We start from the raw sequence: 22,875 nt of genomic DNA on the forward strand, positions 1-22,875 counted from the left end.
CCATTCCAGGTAAGGGAACCAGGCCGTGAAGACTTTCGGCTCCACTCCTGGTTCCCTACTGCACATGCGCAAAGCACGCTGTGCTTTCTAATTGGCCCAGGGGCAGGGGAAGGAGAAGGGGGCAAAAACAGGTCCACCCTCCCCCTGAAAGGTGCCAAATATGACACCAGATGGGGGGGGGGGAGAAAGCATATAAGTGAGAGCTCATTTTTTGGGTGGAACTTTGATTTAAATACTGCTAAAATAAAGCATATGATGGGCATAGATGGCTGCATATGATGGACACAGTTGGCTGCATATTATGGGCACATTGGCTGCATATGATTGGCACAGTTGGCTGCATATTATGGGCACAGTCACTGCATATGATGGGCATAGTTAGCTGCATATGATGGGTACAGTTGGCTGCATGTGATTGGGCACAGTTGGCTGCATATGATGGACACAGTGGCTACATAGCATGGGCACAGTTAGCTGCATATAATGGGCACAGTTGGCTGCATATGATGGACACAGTGGCTACATAGCATGGGCACAGTTAGCTGCATATAATGTGCACAGTGAGACTGCAATTGATGTTTTTGTTTCAGTATTTTTCAGTTTATTTGTGCCCCCCCCCCCCCCAAAAAAAAAATTGAGCACCATCCTACACTGCTGTGTGGTATGATAAGTGATTGTTGTGTTATATAGGGGCTCCCGTTGTAGATCTCTATAGCTGTGGTCCTTGCTCAGCTCCTCAGGCTCCCAGCAATAGAAGACAGTCCATTCTCCTCACAGTGCTCACACTAGTCTGAGGGAACAAAAGAAAGTGGAAGCATTTCTCCTCTTAGTCTACACAACAACACCTCTAGCCCACGTCACTTAGTGGGCGTCGTCGAGGGCCGGTCTGTCCAACAGCCAATCAAGCGCATGGCCCCGCCTCACTTCCTCTGTTTGGGAGAGATGTCACCGCGGATAGGCCGGAGATCACGTGAGGAGCAGGAGTCTCAGCCCCTCCCCCGGCTCGTCCGCGACAATAACGCAGAGGGAAATCGGCTCCGCGGACAGGAATGTCCCGCCGGTGTTCGGAGCCGCAAGGATGATGATGGCGATGCCGATGCGCTTGTCTCACGCCGCCTGCGCCATGGTGAAGCAAGAGCCGGACGATGACTCGGACACGGACGAGCCCAACTTACTGCTCAAGAAGTCAGACAGCGCCGAGCCGCAGATCATCCATAGCGGCCACTTCATGGTGTCCTCCCCGCACAGCGAGCACCCGCCCAAGAAAGGCTACGACTTCGATACGGTCAATGAGCAGGCCTGCCAGACGTACAGCGGCAAGACCAGCACATGTCACCTGTCCATAGACGCCTCCCTCACCAAGCTGCTGGAGTGTATGACCCTGGCGTACAGGTAACCCATCATGTGATTGGGGGACATGACACCAATCAGTGGATTGTAAACTTGTAATTGGTGGTTCTGTTTACTATACAGGATTTCTATAGTGCCAGCTCACTACAATATATACAGGGGGACCCTACAATTCATCACCAGGGACTGTGCATGAGAGCTAACAATCTAATGGTGGCCATTAGGGTTGTCCTGATACCACTTTTTTAGGACCACGTAAAAGTACCGATCTTTTCAAGTACTCGCCGATACCGATACTACTTCCCCTTTTTTTTTTTTTTTTTATAAATCTCTATTTATTTTTTTCCTTTCTCATATACAAATATACATTTCACATTTTCATTTAATACAGACATTCCATTACTCTTTCTTATCCCTTCCTTCCATTGCTGTAGTTCCTTCCCACTTCCGTGCCTCCCTACCCTGAAGCTGTTGTCAAATTTTCTATCCAATTTGCCCATATTTTCTTATACTTTTCCCCATTTCCTCTGTTATATGTCTCTATACAGTGACAGATACTTTTATTTAATCTCACGTGACAGTGACACGTGTCAGTTTATTTATTTTTTGTTTAATCTTTTTATTTACAATTTTATGTTTTAAAATGCGGGGGGGGGGGGGGGACCAGGTCTTAGAGACGTTAAATTTGTCGCCTTGCGAGAGTCGGGGACCTTTCAGGCCTCCCATTTCAGCGAGTCGGGCTGCTGGAAGACGTCAGCACAGCTGATGGACCGGGAAGGCCAGTATCAACTGGACTTTATGAGGACCAGTCAGCTGGGCCACTTCCTCAAGACCATCACTCCCCCACCCGCCGGTCATACCCCTACGACTTTGGAAGAGATGTGTCTGGAGACGAGTGCGCTACCCCACGCCTTATCATTACTACATACATTTCTGGTGGCACCACCGGAGGGATCTCAGATACCGAGCCTTGATAAATGGGAACGTGATCTGGGATGCCAGCTTACCCCCGCTAAGAGACAGCGTATTCTCACATTCACACATAAATCATCCATTTGCACAAGGGTCCAAGAGACCAACTATAAACTGCTGACAAGATGTTACATGACCCCAGTCCTACTGAATAAATGGTTCCCGGCAACTTCAGACCTTTGCTGGAGATGCCGATCAGACAAAGGTACGCTACTGCATATTTTTTGGTCCTGCCCACACCTCAAGCCATTTTGGCATGAGGTCAGACGAGTCACACAAAAATTTACGGAGCGCGAGGTACCAGACGACCCGGCGTTCTGCCTTCTCCACGCAACCAACACCCCGACACGTGTATACAAAAAAGTAGATCGTAAGACACCTGTTGGATGCGGTCAAGGCCTGCATCCCGTTATGCTGGAAGTCCCCGCATCTGCCCACGGTAGCCATGTGGCTGCGGAAGGTGGATGAGATTGGCTGGATGGAGGATCTGGTTCTATCCAAACAAGACAGGAGCGAGCTCTACTCTCAGACCTGGCAAATGTGGACAATGTTCCGATACTCTGAGGAGGGCAACTGCCACCCCCCCCTAGTCAAAGTCCACCCCCCCCCCCCCCCTGGATGATCAGCCCTGATAACGGGGAATACCCTGTGGAAGGGAACCGCTAGAAGGCGGTGATGGTCTATGCTCGCGAACCCCCCACACCCCTCCCCCAATACCCCATATATCTCCTCAACCCACTTCTCCCCTCTCTTTTCTCCCCAGCTTTCCCCCATTCTCTCTCTTACCTCGGGACTGCTCGCAGAGCAGTGTCCGTAGTCCTTCTATTCTTTAAACTCGCATACACTTAGAAAAGGGAAAATGTGGGAGGCTGGGCTGCGGCACCATAGTACCCAGAGGCAGAAGATGCCACAGGAGCAAGGTTTGGGCTTGGATGCTGACTTCGGAGATGGAGAAGGGGGTGCGGAGCAGATGACAGTATGTCCTCTGTGACCCGCACTGCCGTACCTGCATATAAGCTTAGCCTGAATGCATTACTTTATGGCTCCGGCCGTACGCCACATGTTACTGCCATTCCAATGTGTGGATCTGCCTATGTCTACAGTTGTACTGTGTTTTCTTTTACTGTGGTCCGTGTGGGCCAGTCTTCTATTTTGTGTAAATAAACAATTAAAAAAAAAAAAAATATGCGGGGGGGGGGGGGGGATGTGGGGACATTGTCAGTGTGTGGGTTTTTATTGTTTTATAATTATTGCAAATATTTTTTTCTTTTTTTTTTCTTTATATCAGCCCTGTTGGGGGTCTTTGAGATATCAGGGGTCTTAACAGACCCCTGACATCTCCCCTTTGAGACAGGGAAAGGGACTAGGGACACGGATTCCCCAGTCCCTTTCTCAGCAGCCTCCGCTGCACTGAAAATGAATGGAGAGAAGACAGCGGCTCCTCTTCATTCATTAACTGAGACATAGTAATCACAGGAGATTAGTCAGTGGTCACTGACTCTGTCTATTCAGAAAACTAAGGAGCTGGGTTTACCGGCTCCTACCTCCGCTCTACATCCAAAGGTATAGAGGGGGGCGGCAGCACGGAGAGGGGGAGAAGAGAGGGGGGCAGCAGCACGGAGAGGGGGAGAAGAGAGGGATGGCAGCATGGAGAGGGGGACACGGAGGAGGAGAGAGGGGGACGAGGACACGGAGGGGGACACGGAGGAGAAGAAAAGGGAGGAGGAGTCAGTGGTGATCGTGTGTAGGAGAGAAGCACCGATCACCGCTGAAAGACGCGGAGAGGGGGGCAGGGGGTTTGAGAGTGGACCGGCTGTCAGACATTTAAATCTATACAGGGTGATCAGTGCTTGTAACTCCCCCACCACACTGATCACCCTGACTGCCCAGGTATCGGGTGAAGCATCGGAGCAAGCACTCAGGCAAATGCTCGGTATCGATACTAGTACCGGTATCGGGACAACCCTAGTGGCCATACACACTGATAATAAAATAAACTGATTTTGTTATCTATAACGCAATGCGACGCACAGACACACTTTGATGCCTAACCACTTGCCTACTGGGCACATATACCCCCTTCCTGCCCAGGCGAAATTTCAGCTTTCGGCACTGTCACGCTTTGAATGACAATTGCGCGGTCGTGCGACGTGGCTCCCAAACAAAATTTACGTTTTTTTTATTTTTTTTTCCCCACAAAAATTATTTTGGTGGTATTTGATCACCTGTGCGGTTTTTGTTTTTTGCGCTATAAACAAAAATATAGCGACAATTTTGAAAACACTATTTTTTTTTACTATTTGCTATAATAAATATCCCATTTTTGGTAAAAAAAAAAAACGCAAAAAGGGTATAGTGATTGGTTTGCGCAAACGTTATAACACCTACAAAATAGGGGATAGAATATATATATATTTTTTTTTTACTAGTAATGGCGGCAATCTGCATTTTTTTTTTGCACGACTGCGATATTATGGCGGCTACTTGACACATTTTTGGGACCATTCACATTTATACAGCGAACAGTGCTATAAAAATGCACTGATTACTGTATAAATGTGACTGGCAGAGAAGGGGTTAACACTAGGAAGCGAGTAAGGGGTTAAATATGTACCCTGGGAGTGATTCTTATTGTGGGGGGAGGGGACTGACTGGGGGAGGTGACTGATGGTTGTCCCTATGTACAAGGGACACGCCATTGGTCTCCTCTCTCCCTAACAGGACGTGGAGCTCTGTGTTTACACACAGAGCTCCACGTACCTGACTCTGTAACTGCTGATCGCGGGTGCCTGGGGGACATCGCGGCCACCAGGCGCGCGCATTGGCACCTGTGTGACGAGGCGGGCGCGCACGGAGGCCGTATATAGACGACCTCCTGGCAGATCAGAGCCACCTTGTGGCTGTAAATAGTCAGCCGCAGGATTAGAAATGGTTAAAGGAGAAGTCCACCCTAACACTAGAATCTGTCTACAGACATCCAAGATCTAACCTATGTAGCCCTGTAAAGAAGAAATTGGTTGTATGTATGTCGATTTGACCCAATTCCACTCTGAGCTGTCGGCTGTGGCTTCGCTGTGGAGGCAGGTGCAGAAGACTAGGGTCGAAACAACTAATCGATTACAATTTTCATAATCGATTAATTGGCCAGTAACAATGGGGTTAAAAAAACTAAAATTAACCGTTTTATAGTACAAAAGAGCAAATCGCTACTGTAAATATATCTTTCACTTACAGTAGCGATTATTTGCTCTTTTTGTACTTTTTTTGTTTTTGTTTTTTTAACCCCATTATGTTACTAAACATCTTAGGCCTGGGTTCATATCTGTGTTTTTTGGTGCTTTTTGCAGAAACGCACTACAGTTCATTTACATGTTTTCCTATGGGACACGTTCACACATCCATGATTTTTTTTTCAGCTGCTGCGTATTTGGAAAGGGTAAGGACTTTTTAACGCAAAATGGTGCGATATTTTTTTTTTTTTTTTAATATACTTCAATGGAGAAGCTGCAGAAAAGCTGTCATTTGTTTTTGCAGCAATTTGTGTTTTGTAATCTGCCCGACAACAAATTGGCCCCAAAAAAATGCAATTTTTTTTTTTTTTTAAAGGCTATTATCCGATTAATCTAAACAATAATCAGCCAACTAATTGATTATGAAAATAATCATTAGTTGCAGCCCTACATATGACGCAGCGGACAACGGGAGCCCCATAGTAACTCTATGGGTGACACCGCTTCCCATTCATTTCACAGCCGTTGTCGGCCGTGTCCTCTGGAGATCGGATCGGCTTCAAAAAAAGGTACGTATACTGATTGCTTCTTTAAACGGCTAGATGAGTTGGTATTAGATCGCGGTTGTTGAGATTTTAGTGTTAGGCTGGACTTCTGCTTTAAAGCGGTAGTAAACTTTACCAACTTTGTATTTTTTACATGGCCCTCTGCAGTGTTATTTATCTTATTACTCCTGTGCAATTTACAATGCGATTAGTCACTCTGCAGATATTTGAATCCAGGCTGACAGTACCTGCAGCTAAGACTTAAGCCCCGTACACAGGGGCCAAATGTCGGGAGACATTGACTGGTTCAACGCCATTCAGCCCGTGTGCTTGTCGGTGTCTCAGACAAGCATGCAGGAAAACCAGCAGCCATTGGCAGAGAGCACTGATCGGCATGTTCAGGCGGGGTGAAGTCCCCCTGTCAGAACATAACAGCTCAGCGGGGAGATCGCAGTACTAACTTCATAGTACAGCGGCTCTGACCGCAACTGACAGTTTTTTTTTTTTTTTTTTTTTTTTCGTACAACCCGCTGGGTTGACCAATAAACCGAATTGTGTACCAAGCTTTATTATAAGCATACCTATGGGACTTTACTAACTTTTTAAGATGACTTTTGGTTATAAATTGTCAATCGCATTGGTTTCCACCATATATTCTCATAATCCGATCAAAATACGATTGTGTTCATGAGCAAAGTGTCTCAGTGCTGCCGATCAATACAAAACAATAATTTTTTTCCACCCTGGCCTATCAAATTTTAATACATGGGGTGTAAAATATTAGCTATTCAATTGTTTGCAAATGTAATATATTTTGTATTTATTTTTTATCCAATCAATGAAAACAAAGCATGTATGGCTACCACTAGACAAGAGTTGGCATACTCGGAAGAGCTTACCATCTGAGATGAGGGTTAGGAGCCTCTGCTCACCAGAGCTTGCAATCTAAAAGTATGTTGTGTTTTACTAGACAAGCTAGTATTGGGTCTCATGCACACAGACAGTGGGTGTAAAATTCTGGGCATTTTCCTTTGCCTGGGGTGCTGTGTACAGCCTGCCATACAAGAGAATGGCTGTTTGGGAAATATGTCATGCTCGCATTAACAGGTAAATGTTAAGAGAAGCTTTGGCATTTACAAGAGTATGGCAGACTGTATGTGGCTCCCTGGATGCTGGAAAACGCATTGGAATTTTCCAAACATTAGCTGCTCTTCAGTGTCCTCCCCATTCCCCCCCCCCCCCATTTTTTCCCCTATAGAGAATATCTCAACCAGGTTTCTTTGAGGTTGTTGGGAGGTTCCTTGAGCCATTTTTTTTTCCACCTCCCAAGAATAGCCACCGACTCCAATAATGAGTAACCACTGACACCCATGAACTTTTAATTCTCTGTAAGACCACCAATGTAAAAAGCATTAGTAGCCACTGACGCCAGTGATCTGAGTAGCCACTGACGCCAGTGATCTGAGTAGCCACTGACGCCAGTGATCTGAGTAGCCACTGACGCCAGTGATCTGAGTAGCCACTGACGCCAGTGATCTGAGTAGCCACTGACGCCAGTGATCTGAGTAGCCACTGACGCCAGTGATCTGAGTAGCCACTGACGCCAGTGATCTGAGTAGCCACTGACGCCAGTGATCTGAGTAGCCACTGACGCCAGTGATCTGAGTAGCCACTGACGCCAGTGATCTGAGTAGCCACTGACGCCAGTGATCTGAGTAGCCACTGACGCCAGTGATCTGAGTAGCCACTGACGCCAGTGATCTGAGTAGCCACTGACGCCAGTGATCTGAGTAGCCACTGACGCCAGTGATCTGAGTAGCCACTGACGCCAGTGATCTGAGTAGCCACTGACGCCAGTGATCTGAGTAGCCACTGACGCCAGTGATCTGAGTAGCCACTGACGCCAGTGATCTGAGTAGCCACTGACGCCAGTGATCTGAGTAGCCACTGACGCCAGTGATCTGAGTAGCCACTGACGCCAGTGATCTGAGTAGCCACTGACGCCAGTGATCTGAGTAGCCACTGACGCCAGTGATCTGAGTAGCCACTGACGCCAGTGATCTGAGTAGCCACTGACGCCAGTGATCTGAGTAGCCACTGACGCCAGTGATCTGAGTAGCCACTGACGCCAGTGATCTGAGTAGCCACTGACGCCAGTGATCTGAGTAGCCACTGACGCCAGTGATCTGAGTAGCTGTCTGTAAAGACCAAAAAATGTTGGGAGCATTCTTCCCACTGACTATTGCACTGATCTACAGGTATGTTTCAGCTGTCTGAGATCCACCCAGAATTGAAAACGGATGTGTTTTCTCTAGTTTAAATGTCTATGGTATGTTTCAGCTGTCTGAGATCCACCCAGAATTGAAAACGGATGTGTTTTCTCTAGTTTAAATGTCTATGGTATGTTTCAGCTGTCTGAGATCCACCCAGAATTGAAAACGGATGTGTTTTCTCTAGTTTAAATGTCTATGGTATGTTTCAGCTGTCTGAGATCCACCCAGAATTGAAAACGGATGTGTTTTCTCTAGTTTAAATGTCTATGGTATGTTTCAGCTGTCTGAGATCCACCCAGAATTGAAAACGGATGTGTTTTCTCTAGTTTAAATGTCTATGGTATGTTTCAGCTGTCTGAGATCCACCCAGAATTGAAAACGGATGTGTTTTCTCTAGTTTAAATGTCTATGGTATGTTTCAGCTGTCTGAGATCCACCCAGAATTGAAAACGGATGTGTTTTCTCTAGTTTAAATGTCTATGGTATGTTTCAGCTGTCTGAGATCCACCCAGAATTGAAAACGGATGTGTTTTCTCTAGTTTAAATGTCTATGGTATGTTTCAGCTGTCTGAGATCCACCCAGAATTGAAAACGGATGTGTTTTCTCTAGTTTAAATGTCTATGGTATGTTTCAGCTGTCTGAGATCCACCCAGAATTGAAAACGGATGTGTTTTCTCTAGTTTAAATGTCTATGGTATGTTTCAGCTGTCTGAGATCCACCCAGAATTGAAAACGGATGTGTTTTCTCTAGTTTAAATGTCTATGGTATGTTTCAGCTGTCTGAGATCCACCCAGAATTGAAAACGGATGTGTTTTCTCTAGTTTAAATGTCTATGGTATGTTTCAGCTGTCTGAGATCCACCCAGAATTGAAAACGGATGTGTTTTCTCTAGTTTAAATGTCTATGGTATGTTTCAGCTGTCTGAGATCCACCCAGAATTGAAAACGGATGTGTTTTCTCTAGTTTAAATGTCTATGGTATGTTTCAGCTGTCTGAGATCCACCCAGAATCTGAAACATTGATGTCTGTTTTGTTTGTCTATTTGATAATACTGGCATGTTATTTTTGCTTAACCCTCTGTAGATCTGTCCACCTTACAATGCTTTATCATCTCCCTTGACTTACCCAAAATCACGGCCCATTAATTTTATTGCCCTCTTGCTGATCTGTTTTTGAACTAAGAATTCTGCCCTGTTGATCAGCATACATTTATTACCTCCTGATTAGATAATTGAAAAGCACCCACCCCCTATCTCTGTCAGTATAAATGTAAGCATCCTTTTGGGGGAAGCATTAGCAGGGGGCTCATTGCGCCTGGGGCTCTTCTTCAAGTGGGGCTATTCTATAAGTGGAAACACTTCTGCCTATGCACTTCAGCGATTGCACAAAGCAAGACAAACTTTTAGTTTGCTGTTCATGATCCAGGTATATATTCTTTATTTTTTTTTTTTTTTTTTTGGTTTTTTGTTTACATTCACATTCTTCCCCTTCGAAAATGCACTCTCTACCACTCCTTCTGACAGTTGTGTCTTCTATCCTCAAACTTTCTTCCAGTCACCCCTCTGGTCCACCCTACACCCTCTATATATCGCCCTCACTTCTGTGCTCTCCTTATTACTGCACTCACCAACTCATGCTAATTCTAAAGTCAAACGCCCAATGCTCCAAATCACTGGGGCAGGTCCACTCATTTAAATCGCATTCCCACATTACCTCCCTCACCCTCCTGCTTCTCCTATCCTCTGGTGATATCTCCCCAAACCCTGGGCCTCCTTCATCCAACTGTGCTCAACGCACACATTACCCTACACCCTCTGGGTGCAGCCGCAATGCACACAATCTAGTTCCCATTTCTCTTCTTCCCATGACCAGACTCCCTTTCTCCTGTGCCATTTTGAACGCTCGCTCCGTCTGTAACAAACTCACATCCCTCCACGATCTCTTTATCGCAAACTCATTTCATCTACTCGCCATCACTGAAACCTGGCTTCACGAATCCGACACTGCGTCTTCTGCTGCTCTATCCCACGGTGGTCTTCTTTGGACTCACTCCCCCAGACCCAGTGGACGCAAAGGAGGGGGTGTTGGAATCCTTTTAGCCCCACATAGCACCTTTCAGGTACTTCACCCACCTCCCTCACTGTCACTCTCCTCATTTGAGGCGCATTGCATTCGTCTCTTCTCCCCAGTTTCTCTAAGGATAGCTGTGATCTACCGCCCCCCCGGACCAGTATCCTCCTTTCTTGATGACTTCTCTGCCTGGCTACCCTACTTTCTCTCTTCTGAAATCCCCACAATTATTCTTGGCGATTTCAACATCCCTACTAATGCTAACACTCCTGCAACTTCCAAACTTCTCAGTCTAACCTCCTCTTTTGACCTGAAGCAATGGATACATGCTCCTACTCACTCTGAAGGCAATACCCTTGACCTTGTTTTTTCCCACCTATGCACTCCATGCAACCTCTCCATCGATCCTTACCCCCTCTCTGATCACCACCTTATTAATTTCACGCTCTCCCTCTCCTCCGTCTCCTCTTCCTCCAAATACCTAACAGTCACTCGTAGAAACCTTCAGCATATCAACCCTTCTCTTCTACACTCTGTGACTGACCACCTCTATGACAAAATTGCACCCCTGTCCTGCACCGACCTAGCCACTTCTGTCTACAACACTTCACTTCTAGCATCACTGGACAGACTGGCCCCCCTCACCACATGCAGAATAAGGCCCCGCCCCCTTCAACCCTGGCAAACTGATGATACTAGAAATCTGAAAAAACACAACCGTGCTCTCGAGCGCCAGTGGCGCAAGACTAAGTCCCAGGAAGACTTCGTCCAGTATAAATCTGCCCTCCAAAAATACAATTCCAGCCTCCTCGCTGCCAAGCAGACCTACTTCATCACCCTCATTAAAAACCTATCATCTCGTCCCCGTCAACTCTTCTCTACCTTCAACTCTCTCCTTCGTCCTCCACTGCCTCCACCCACTAACTCAATCAACGCCCAGGAGATTGCCAATCACTTCAAACAGAAGATTGATACAATTCGCAAGGAGATCTCTACTGTTCAGACATCCTCCACACCTCACACCTCATGCACACAGGTACAGTCACTACTTCCCTCGTTCAACCCCACCACCACAGAGGAGGTCGCTAAATTACTAACCAATGTCCATCTTACCACCTGCGCTCTGGATCCTGTTCCCTCACAAATGTTACGTTCACCCTCTTGCTCTATTCTACACTCTCTTACCCACATCTTCAATCTCTCCCTCTCTTCTGGCATCTTCCCTAACTCTTTGAAACATGCACTAGTCAGCCCCATACTTAAAAAGCCCTCACTGGACCCATCCAATCTTGACAACCTACGCCCCATCTCCTTGCTCCCCTTTTTATCCAAACTCCTTGAACGTCTAGTCTACAACCGACTGAGCGTCCACCTTGCTGACAATAACCTTCTTGATCCCCTTCAGTCTGGATTTCGTCCTCAACATTCCACTGAAACTGCTCTCCTAAAACTAACAAACGATATACTAACGGCCAAAACTAAAGGACACTATTCTGTGCTCCTACTCCTGGACCTCTCTGCCGCCTTCGATACAGTTGACCACCCACTCCTCCTCAAAAAACTCCACACCTTTGGTCTCTGTGACTTTACTCTTCGCTGGTTCTCTACCTACTTATCCAACCGCACCTTCAGCGTTACTTACAACTCTACTTCCTCCTCTCCTCTACCACTCTCTGTTGGGGTCCCCCAAGGTTCTGTTCTTGGACCCCTCCTATTTTCAATCTACACCTCCTCCCTGGGTCAGCTGATAGCCTCCCATGGCTTCCAATACCACCTCTACGCTGATGACACTCAAATCTATTTCTCTACCCCCTCAACTCACTCCTTCATTTTCCTCACGCATCACCAATTTACTATCAGATATATCACTTTGGATGTCACGTCATTTCCTTAAACTCAACCTATCCAAAACGGAACTTATAATTTTTCCTCCCCCACGTGCCTCTTCCCCTGATCTCTCTGTCAAAATTGATGGCACAACTATCAGCCCATCCCCACATGCCAAGGTCCTAGGTGTAGTCCTGGACTCTGAACTCTCCTTTAAGCCTCACGTTCAATCACTGTCCAAATCTTGCCGCCTCAACCTCCGCAACATCTCCAAAATACGCCCCTTTCTAACCAATGACGCCACAAAGCTCTTAATTCACTCCCTGGTCATCTCTCGCCTTGATTACTGCAATTCCCTTCTCATTGGCTTACCGCTGCATACTCTAACCCCCCTTCAATCCATCATGAATGCTGCGGCCAGACTTATCCACCTTACCAACCGCTCTGTCTCTGCTACTCCTCTCTGTCAATCCCTCCACTGGCTTCCGCTCGCCCAACGAATTAAATTCAAAATACTAACTACAACCTACAAAGCCATCCACAATTCTGCCCCCTGCTACATCACTGACCTTGTCTCCAAATACCAACCTAATCGCTCTCTTCGTTCTTCTCAAGACCTCCTGCTCTCTAGCTCTCTCATCACCTCTTCCCATGCACGTCTACAGGACTTTTCCAGAGCCTCTCCAAGCCTATGGAACTCCTTACCCCAAACTATCCGTCTATCTCCTTCTCTTTCAGCTTTTCGAGGATCCCTGAAAACCCTCCTCTTCAGAGAAGCCTATCCTACCCACATCTAACAACTGTATTTTAACTTTGCCCACCTGATCACCCCCCACATCTACTACCCTCTGTTCCACTTCACCCTCCCTTCTAGATTGTAAGCTCTAACGAGCAGGGCCCTCTGATCATTCCTGTATTAAATTGTACTGTAACTATAATGTCTTCCCTGATGTTGTAAAGCGCTGCGTAAACTGTTGGCGCTATATAAATCCTGTATAATAATAATAATAATAATCTACAGTGAGCTGTTTATATAGTAACCATCATCAGGGGTTCCCTGAGATTGGAAAGTTATTTCAAGGGTTCTGCCATGTAAAAATGTTAAGACATACTGCTATAGAGGTATAAAGGAGATCTGAGATCCCCCTGGTTTTTCATCTCTAGCCCTGGTGCCAAACCTGTAACTTGGGGGACACGTGCCTTTTGGGATTTTTGCGCTTTCCCCCCCAGGGACCCTTGCTGACAGTAGCTTATGTTTCTTATTCCCGTCTAATAACAATGATCTCTATCAGTCTCCCGGTAATGTGTTTCCTGTCTTCATCTCCTGAAGCCTGTTTCGAGCAACTGCTGTAACGCATATCCTCAGTTTCTGCACTCTGTCTCTAGCTGTTCATACAGAGTTAGAGGTGTGTGTGTCCCCCCCCCCCCCCCCCCCCCGATTAAAAACAAGTTGAATGGAGCGCCCCCTCCCCCACCCTAGGACATTTTATTCTAACAGCTGCTGATCACAGGAAAAGTTTCCAACATATCCCTTTAACCTTGTATGCTTTTCAGTTTCTTTATATAAAACATGATTTTGTTAACACTCGCTATAGAAGGGGTAGTGAATTTAAATTTCAAAGGGGTCTGGTCACTGAAAAAAAAAAAGATTCGAGGTCCAAAGCGCAAGTTTTTTTTTCCCTTTTTTTTTTTTTTTTTGTGCGTTTCCTCCACACACTATGGCAATACTCTGTAAATGTCCCCAATAGTGTTCCCCCTTAAGTCAGGTGCCCCTACCAGAGTTATTCATTTTATTGGGTGTCCCCATCAGACTACCCCCTCTATATCAGGTGTCGCCATCAGAGTGCCCCTATACATCAGGTATTCCTGTCAGAGTACCCACTTACATCAGGTTTCTTTCTCACAAGACCCCCCCCCCCCCCTTACAGCTGTTGTCTCCCATCATGGTGCCACTGCCACCTTACTTTCGGTGTGCCCATCAGTGCCACCTTATATTGGGTGTGCCCATCACAGTGCCACCTTACTTTATGTTAAGGGACACAGACTGCTCTTGGACATGGGCTTAAAATGTCGTCTTCCTCTTGTCAAGCCACTCTTGAACAACGTCAGACGTGTCTTACCTGGGCTAAAGAAAAACACACCTGGTCTGTTGCTCAGTGGTCCAAAGTCTCCTCTTTTCTGATGAGAGCAAATTTTGCATCTCATTTGGAAACCAAGGAGCCAGAGTATGGAGGAAGAATGGAGCGGCACACACTGCAAGATGCTTGAAGTCCGGTGTGAAGTTTCCACAGTCTGTGTTGATTTGGGGAGCCATGTCATCTGCTGGTGTTGGTCCACTGTGCTTCATTAAGTCCAGGGTCAACGCAGCCGTCTGCCAGGAGATTTTGGAGCACTTCATGCTTCCTTCCGCAGACGAGCGCTATGGGGATGCTGACTTCATTTTCCAGCAGGACTTGGCACTTGCCCACACTGCCAAAAGCACCAAAACCTGGTTCAATGACCGTGAGATTACTGTGCTTGATTGGCCAGCAAACTCACCTGACCCCCATAGGGAATCTATGGGGCATTGCCAAGAGAAAGATGAGAGGCATGAGACTGAACAATGCAGAAGAGCTGAAGGCCGCTATTGAAGCATCCTGGTCTTCCATAACACCTCAGCAGTGCCACAGGCTGATAGCTTCCATGCCACGCCGCATTGAGGCAGTAATTGCTGCAAAAGGGGCCCAAACCAAGTACTGAGTACATATGCATGCTTCTACTTTTCAGAGGTCCGATATTGTTCTATGGACAATCCTTGTTTTATTGATTGCATGTAATATTCAAATTTTCTGAGATTGTGGATTTGGAGTTTTCATGAGCTGTAAGCCATAATCATCACAATTATGACAAATCACGGCTTGAACTATCTCATATTAGTTTCAGATTTTAAGTTGCATTAGTGAAATGAACTTTCCCTGTTCGTCTTTCAGGACAGGTACTGTAGAGAGACACAGGCTCCTCCCCTCACAGGAAACACCGCCTTCCAATTAGGAATTTAAGCCTCATCCTCCCTCAGCTCCTCAGTTTATGGTGTTTCCTCCGGAGGGGAGACACCGCTTGGGGCCAAGGACCAGACAGCTGGGGAAGCTGAGGCCAGTATTCCTGAGAGGGGGGACCTGTTCTCCCTGGGCTCAGGGCTATTTTTTAAAGCATGGCGTCCTGGTTGGCTGGGGAAGTCACTTACCCAGGACATCGCCGTGTAGCGTCCCGCGGACATTCCTGGGGTGGATTCAACCGCGGAGGTCTATTTGCTGATCGCACAGGGGTGGCGCTGCAGGCGGGGTGCACGCTCCCTGTGAGAAATCAGTCGGCCAGGAAGCTGGGCCGGACCGGATGACGAGTGACGTCAGTTCCGGGGGGGGCGGGCACTTCCGCCGGATACGCGTCACTGGTCCCAGACGCTGCAGTGTGAAAAGGCCTGACGCTGGGCTGGTGCAGCCTCTCTCTTCTCAGCCGTAGGGTCGGCGTTTTTGCAGGCAGTCGCGACCACATTCCTCAGCGAGATGTCGGAAGCAGAGGCTTCTCGTGCACCTCCGGATGACGACAGCACCAGCCACTCTAAGGTAAGGAGAACCCTGGGGTGGTGTTCCCTTATCATGTTGCACAGCTTCACTGGTGATTTTTTTGTTTTCTTCTCCTGGTGGTCGGGGAGTTTGTTTGTGTAGTGTGTCTGGAACCCTGGTGGTGGTTGGTCCTAGAACACTCCTGGTGGTTACCTGTGTCAAGTGCTGGGCTCTCTCTCAATCTAGCCTCCACTTTCTTCTGTGTTTTTCAGAAATCCACAGAAAAATCAGCCCACAGCAAGAAGAAATGCCCTTCCTGCAGATCTTCCCTTAGTGAGAGTTGGAACAAAGCACTTTGCAGGAGATGTATTGAGGGGCTGGTTAAGGAAAGGGAGGCAGAGCAGGCATCTGAATTAGCAGCTTCTATGAAAGAGCTTTCTGGCACCTTTCAATCGTTTAAAGATATTTTTGCTAATTTTCAGTTGCCCCAAAGCAGCCCTTCTGTAGCGCAACAGGTAATTCCACCCAATCCTGAGGTTCTTCCCTCTGGGAGTAGAGAGAAACCTGCGGATATCAGAGGATGCTGAGGAGGAGCAAGACAGTGCCGCTTCTAGCTCCCAAGAGGAGTCAGATGGTGAGAAGACAGAGGCAGGGCCCTCAAAGGTCTCTCGCTACAAGCTTTCCCTTGAAGAGGTGGAAGAATTATTGGAAACTATCCACACTACTTTAGGGATAGTTGAGGAGAAAAAGACACTGTCACTCCATGACCAGATGTACAGTGGGAGAACAAAGGAAAAAGGTTTTTCCAGTCCATGAAGTCCTGGTCAATGCCATCAAAAAAGAGTGGCAGGACCCAGAAAGGAAACCTTTCTTCTCAAACTCTTTGAAGAGAAGGTTTCCTTTTTCTGAAGAGGAGGCTTTAGTGTGGAACAAATCCCCCAAACTAGATGCTGCCTTTTCGCAGGTATCCCGACATACAGACTTGGCGTTTGAGGACATGGGGGTCCTTTCAGACCCCATGGACAGGCGGATGGACTCGCTATTAAAAAAGTCCTGGGATGCTTCCCAGGGGAACCTTAAGCCAGCTATGGCAGCAACAGTGGTGGCCCGTAATCTAGAGCATTGGCTCTTACAGATCAGGGCACATATTGAGGCCGGAACGCCTAAAGAGACTATACTTTCCTCTTTTCCAACTTTACTGAGTGGCGTGCGGTATTTAGCGGACGCCTCAGCAGAGTCAATCCGCATGTCTGCCAGGTCTGCAGCTCTATCTAATTCTGCAAGAAGAGCTCTCTGGCTCAAGACATGGCAGGGGGATAGCGCCTCAAAGGTTAAATTGTGCGGGATCCCCCTTACAGGAGATTTATTATTTGGGCCAGGCTTGGAGGCTGTCTTAGATCGTACAGCCGACAAGAAGAAGGCTTTCCCCTTAAAGAAAAAATTTGGGGGACAGGCAAAGAGAAAATTCTGGACCCAAAAGAAGGTGGAAGTCCCAAAACCTGAGGGAAAGAAAAAGTTTTGGGGACCAAAAGGGAAAGGCCGTGCCGGGGCACTTTTTCGTGCTCCTGAACAGCCCCAAAAACCTCAATGACGGAGTCAAGGTGGGAGGAAGGTTGGGGGCCTTTCTCCCACAGTGGGAGATGATCACCAGCAACCAATTTGTGCTGGGGATCATAAGGAGAGGGTACAGACTAGAGCATGGGTCCTCAAACTATGGCCCTCCAGTTGTTCAGGAACTACAATTCCCATCATACCTAGTCATGTCTGTGAATGTCAGTGTGTTACAATGCCTCATGGGATGTGTAGTTCCGCAACAGCTGGAGGGCCGTAGTTTGAGGATCCTTGGACTAGAGTTCTCAAGTCCCCCCCATCCAGACTCTTAGTCACCAATTTGCCGCAGTGCAAAGAAAAATCTGTGGCTCTGCTCTCCTCTCTTCAGGAGTTGGAGGATCAGGAGGTGGTAGTTCGGGTTCCATCGGAGGAGATAGGAAAGGGCTTCTACTCCCACATATTTGTGGTCCGCAAGCCTTCAGGGAAATTCAGGCTTATACTGAATTTAAAACCTCTAAACGCCTCGGTCACGTACAAACGGTTTCGGATGGATTCTATCTATTCCGTGAGGACGCTCCTCCTTCCGAACTGCTTCATGGCATCCATAGATCTAAAGGATGCCTACCTACACATCCCAATAGCAGAATGCCATCAGAGATTTCTCAGACTGGCCGTGAGGTCCAGAGAGGGGACGTTTCACCTACAGTTCAAAGCACTCCCCTTCGGGCTCTCCTCTTCCCCCCGCATATTCACCAAAGTGATGGTGGAGGTACTAGCCTTTCTACGTCTCAAGGGCATCCTGGTGGTGGCATACCTGGACGATCTGCTATTTTTTGCAGACTCCCCGACACGGTTGTCCCAGGACCTCCAGGTAGCAAAGGAGATTCTGGAAAACTTAGGTTGGCTACTCAATCTGGAAAAATCCAGCTTGACGCCCTCCCAAAGAGTCACTTTTCTGGGATATGTACTGGACTCAACCAGACAGATGACTTTTCTCCCAACAGAAAAAGTTCAGAAGGTGGACAATGTAATATCACTTCTTCAGAGAAGCGGCCAGCTTACGATAAGGAAGGTCATGTCAGCTCTGGGGTTATTAACATCTTCTCTTCCTGCAGTGCAGTGGGCAGGTCTGCATTACCGACCCCTGCAACTGTTCATACTGAACATTTGGGATCACAAACCGGACTCCTTGGATTCCCTGATATCCATACCGGTTCACATCAAGAGGTCCCTTTGGTGGTGGAGGAAGGGGGCGAACCTTTTACAGGGCCTGGATTGGATCTCCCCGATCTCCAGAACAGTGACAACAGATGCCAGTGGCTCCGGTTGGGGAGCACACCTGGACTCCCTTCTGACACAGGGTCGCTGGGCAAAAGAGGACTCGCAAAAATCTTCGAATTGGAGAGAACTAAAAGCGATAGTTAGCCCTCAAAGCCTTTCAGAAGGAGCTGCAGGGACAGCATGTTCGAGTCAGGACAGACAACTCCTCCGCAGTAGCTTATGTCAACAAGCAGGGGGGCACCAGGAGCAAGTCCTTATGGGATCTGACAAAGTCTATTCTCATATGGGCTGAGGCCAATGTCTTGTCCCTCTCAGCCATACATCTGAAGGGAGAATTAAATCAGGTCGCAGACTTCCTCAGCAGGAAGAAACTGAGGGAGGGCGATTGGGTTCTGAATCAAGAAGTCTTCAGAGCGATCACTCAAAGATGGGGTCTCCCGGAGGTGGATTTATTCGCCTCAAGAGAAAATGCCAAGACTCTGCTCTTTTTTTCCCTAAACAGGTGGGATGGAGCTCTGGCGGTGGACGCTCTGGCCCAAACCTGGCAGTTCTCCAGGTGTTATGCTTTCCCCCCTCCGGTTCTAATACCAGCAGTCCTGAGGAAACTGCAGGGGGAGAACACAACACTGATTCTCATCGCACCTCATTGGCCCAGGAGACCATGGTTCTCTATCCTGAAAGGTTTATCGATAGAACCTCCTTGGATTCTACCAATCCGGGAGGATCTCCTTTTACAGGGTCCAATCTGCTGCCCGCAGGTAGAGAGGTGGAATTTGGCAGCTTGGCTTCTGAGGAAGAGCTGCTGAGGGGCAAAGGGTTTTCAGAACGCCTGGTTGAAACACTCTTAAGCTGTAGAAAGAAGGAGACACAAGCCATTTACCAAAAAGTGTGGAAACGGTTTAACATCTGGTGCGCAGAAAGCTCCTTCAGTGTCAACAGCTCTGTGGCTGTTTTAGAATTTCTACAAGCTGGGGCTGATAAAGGGCTGGCAACTAGCACGCTGAAGGGTCAAGTGTCAGCTCTAAGTGTATTTTTTGAAAAACAACTAGCATTTGACCCTTGGGTCTCTAGATTTTTTAAGGCTTTGAGTAGACGGAGACCTGTAAAAACCTCCAACTTCCCAGTTTGGGATCTCTCATTGGTTCTTCAGGCCTTTACAGTAGAACCATTTGAGCCTTTAGACAATTGTAGTTTAAAAGTGATCACTCTCAAAACAGTATTTTTAGTAGCGATCACTACTGCTAGGAGAGTGAGCGAACTCGAGGCCCTATCTATTAGGGCCCCCTTTTTTCAAGTTTTTCCGGATCGCATAATTTTTAAGACAGATCCGGCTTTTCTACCAAAGGTAGCTTCTAATTTTCACAGGAGTCAAGAAATAACATTGCCTTCTTTTTGTTCAAATCCTGTGAGGGAACAGGAACACAAGTTTCACAACCTAGACGATAGGAGGTGTGTCCTACAATATTTGGATTACACGAGTCAGTTCAGGAAAGCTGATTCACTATTTGTTTTGTTTTCTGGGTCCAGGAAAGGGTCTAGGGCTTCTAGACGCACGATAGCCAGGTGGTTAAGGGCAGCCATTGTTCTAGCTTATTCTTCTAGGGGAGTAGAGCCTCCACAGGGTATCAAGGCTCATTCCACCAGGGCAGTAGCAACTTCCCAAGCAGAGTGTGCTGGTGCTTCCCCGGAGCAGATCTGCAAGGCTGCAACATGGTCTAGTTTTTCAACGTTTGTAAAACATTACAGACTGGACCTACTTTCAACCAAAGACCAAGCTTTTGGACGCAAAGTACTGCAAGCAGTTGTCCCACCCTAGGGTAAGGTGCTCGCTTATCCTCTCTACAGTACCTGTCCTGAAAGACGAACAGGGAAAAACGGGGTTACTTACCGGTAACATCCCTTTTCCAGGAGTCTTTCAGGACAGCACTGGTACCCACCACCCTCTGACGAGGCCGTCAGGTAAGATGTAATTTTATACTTTTATGACGTGTTCTTGTGTCTCCCCAGCTGGCCGGAGGTACTCTGGAAAAAACTGAGGAGCTGAGGGAGGATGAGGCTTAAATTCCTAATTGGAAGGCGTGTTTCCTGTGAGGGGAGGAGCCTGTGTCTCTCTACAGTACCTGTCCTGAAAGACTCCTGGAAAAGGGATGTTACCGGTAAGTAACCCCGTTTTTTGCACGATATTCACATTTTTGAGTATCACCTGTATAGGATGTGTGCAATTTTAGGAGATCTGGGACAAAACTGTCTACCATTCTCTAGCCGACCCGTTTCTGCATTGTGGAGGGTGGTGGTGGGGTACCAGGTGGAATAGGATTTGTCTTGTATTCTGTAGGAATTCTATCACCAAGGACCATTTGTATAATGTTTTCTTTTTTGTATACTTGCATCGTATTTTTACTGCAATATATCATATTTTGTCCATGCAGAAACTTAAATCCCTGCATCTATAGACGCCACGGATCTAACGCTAACCGCTCTATCCCTGTAAATTAAAAATAAGTATATCCTATTTTTTTTTTTTTTTTTTTAAAGCTGATCTCCAGTGGTAAAAGCTCTGCAGAGGACACGGCCAACAGCTGTGAAATAATTGGGAAGTGACATATATAATTATTTATACGTTTTTTGCTTCTTTACAGTGGTAGAGAGGTTAGTGTTGGATCCGTGGTGTCTATAGATGCAATGATTTTAGTTTTTGCATGGACTTTCACTTTAAGGGCTTTATTCTGCAGAGTAGTGATAAGTGTTCCTAATAGCATCTTACTAAGCGTGGATCAATTTGTCTTATAGATTTCTGTTCATTAGTGCAGTGGTCTCCGAACTGCAAGTCCTATGCTTGCTTTTATCTAGCCCAGGACCATCATAAGGCTCCAATCCCCACACTGACACAATGATGGGCCACCATTTCCTGCACTGATGCCAACTGTGGGGGAATTTTGTAGGGCTGTAGAAATTAACTATTAATTCATCGATTAATGTTTAATTTTTTTGATCGATCTAAATTATTTTGATTGGTAGTCGCCTCTCCACCGGCTTCCGGGCCTTCAGGGAGTTCCGTCGGAGATCCGGTGGCGTCACGGACACCGGTGGGGTTTGTTATGTCCATCTGAAGGGCTCCTTTGCCTTCATATCTGCATGCCGGTGGGACCTTACTATCTGCCATACGCAAGGGATGTTACACTTCCCTCTCTCAACCTGGGATTCTACAACCATCCACTGGGAGTTCTGATAGTTCCCTTCACGGGACATCTACATGCCAACGGACTGATGTTAACCTCTCATCTGGATTCAGCAGTGGCATCGTTGTACACATTTTTATACCAGTATCGTATTTGGCTACATGTTTTTGACTGCTTTTGCTAGCGTTTGGTATTACTCGCACACAGTTTATGTAGCTACATCGATTTTATCTTCAGTACAATATTTTTGTTACCTACTTGAAGACTATAAAAGTTTTAATGCTCTTCCCATCGAGCGCTGCCTTTGTGTTTTTTGTATCCTGCTTTCCATTTTCCCAGGTAGCTGCACTGGGAATCGGCCTGCAAGGAGATCAGCTAAAAGTAGTTGGATCTGTATGTGCATTATAATTAATCGAAATTAGTCGATTAATCGATTTAAAAAAAAATCGATTTAATCGAACACAAAGATTTTGATCAGTAACGGCCCTAGAATTTTGTATTTCTTCTGGTTCCCTTTATTCCTGTGTGCAGGTGATTGTAGTTGAAGGGATTAGATATGCCTTTCATGTTTCTGGACACAGACTTTGACTTTGTACCGAGAAACTGTCTAGTATCTTTTGTTGAAATGACCTCTAGGTGGCCATAGTATTGGACACATTATTCAGGTAAAACAAAGGTAAACACTGTTCTGTAGTGGAATCTTCATGAGTTTTAGCTCTTTAAAATTCATTGATATTCTACCCATATTTCTAATTTCCAGGTCATGCTAAAAGCGAAAGCTTTGATATGAGGCTAAGTGGTTCAGCAAAGTTAGCCATTTAAAGGGGTTGTAAAGGACTTTTTTTTTTTTTTCCCCCCTTAAATAGCTTCCTCTACCTTTAGTGCAGTCCTTTTTTCACTTGCCTCATCCTTCCATTTTGCTTTTTAAATGTCCTTATTTCTTCTGAGAAACCCTCACTTCCTGTTCTTCTGTCTGTAACTCACCACAGTAATGCAAGGCTTTCTTCCTGGTGTGGAGAAAGTCTCTTGAGGGGGGAGGGGGCTAGCAGGAGT

The 22,875-nt window shown here is 46.7% G+C and overlaps 1 protein-coding gene across 2 annotated transcripts in view; it reads left to right on the forward strand.

Annotated features, from left to right (window-relative positions):
* The first annotated feature begins 956 nt into the window (after window positions 1–956).
* Window positions 957–22,875, forward strand: part of LOC120933719 (MLX interacting protein) — a 147,689-nt gene continuing 125,770 nt past the window's right edge. For both annotated transcript variants that reach the window (XM_040347076.1, XM_040347084.1), the window contains exon 1: window positions 957–1,392. In XM_040347076.1, the coding sequence (XP_040203010.1) occupies window positions 1,079–1,392 (314 nt within the window). In that variant the 5' untranslated portion in view covers window positions 957–1,078. The remainder of the gene's footprint in view (window positions 1,393–22,875) is intronic.

Source organism: Rana temporaria, chromosome 1, assembly GCF_905171775.1.
Source record: "Rana temporaria chromosome 1, aRanTem1.1, whole genome shotgun sequence".
NCBI lineage: Eukaryota > Metazoa > Chordata > Amphibia > Anura > Ranidae > Rana > Rana temporaria.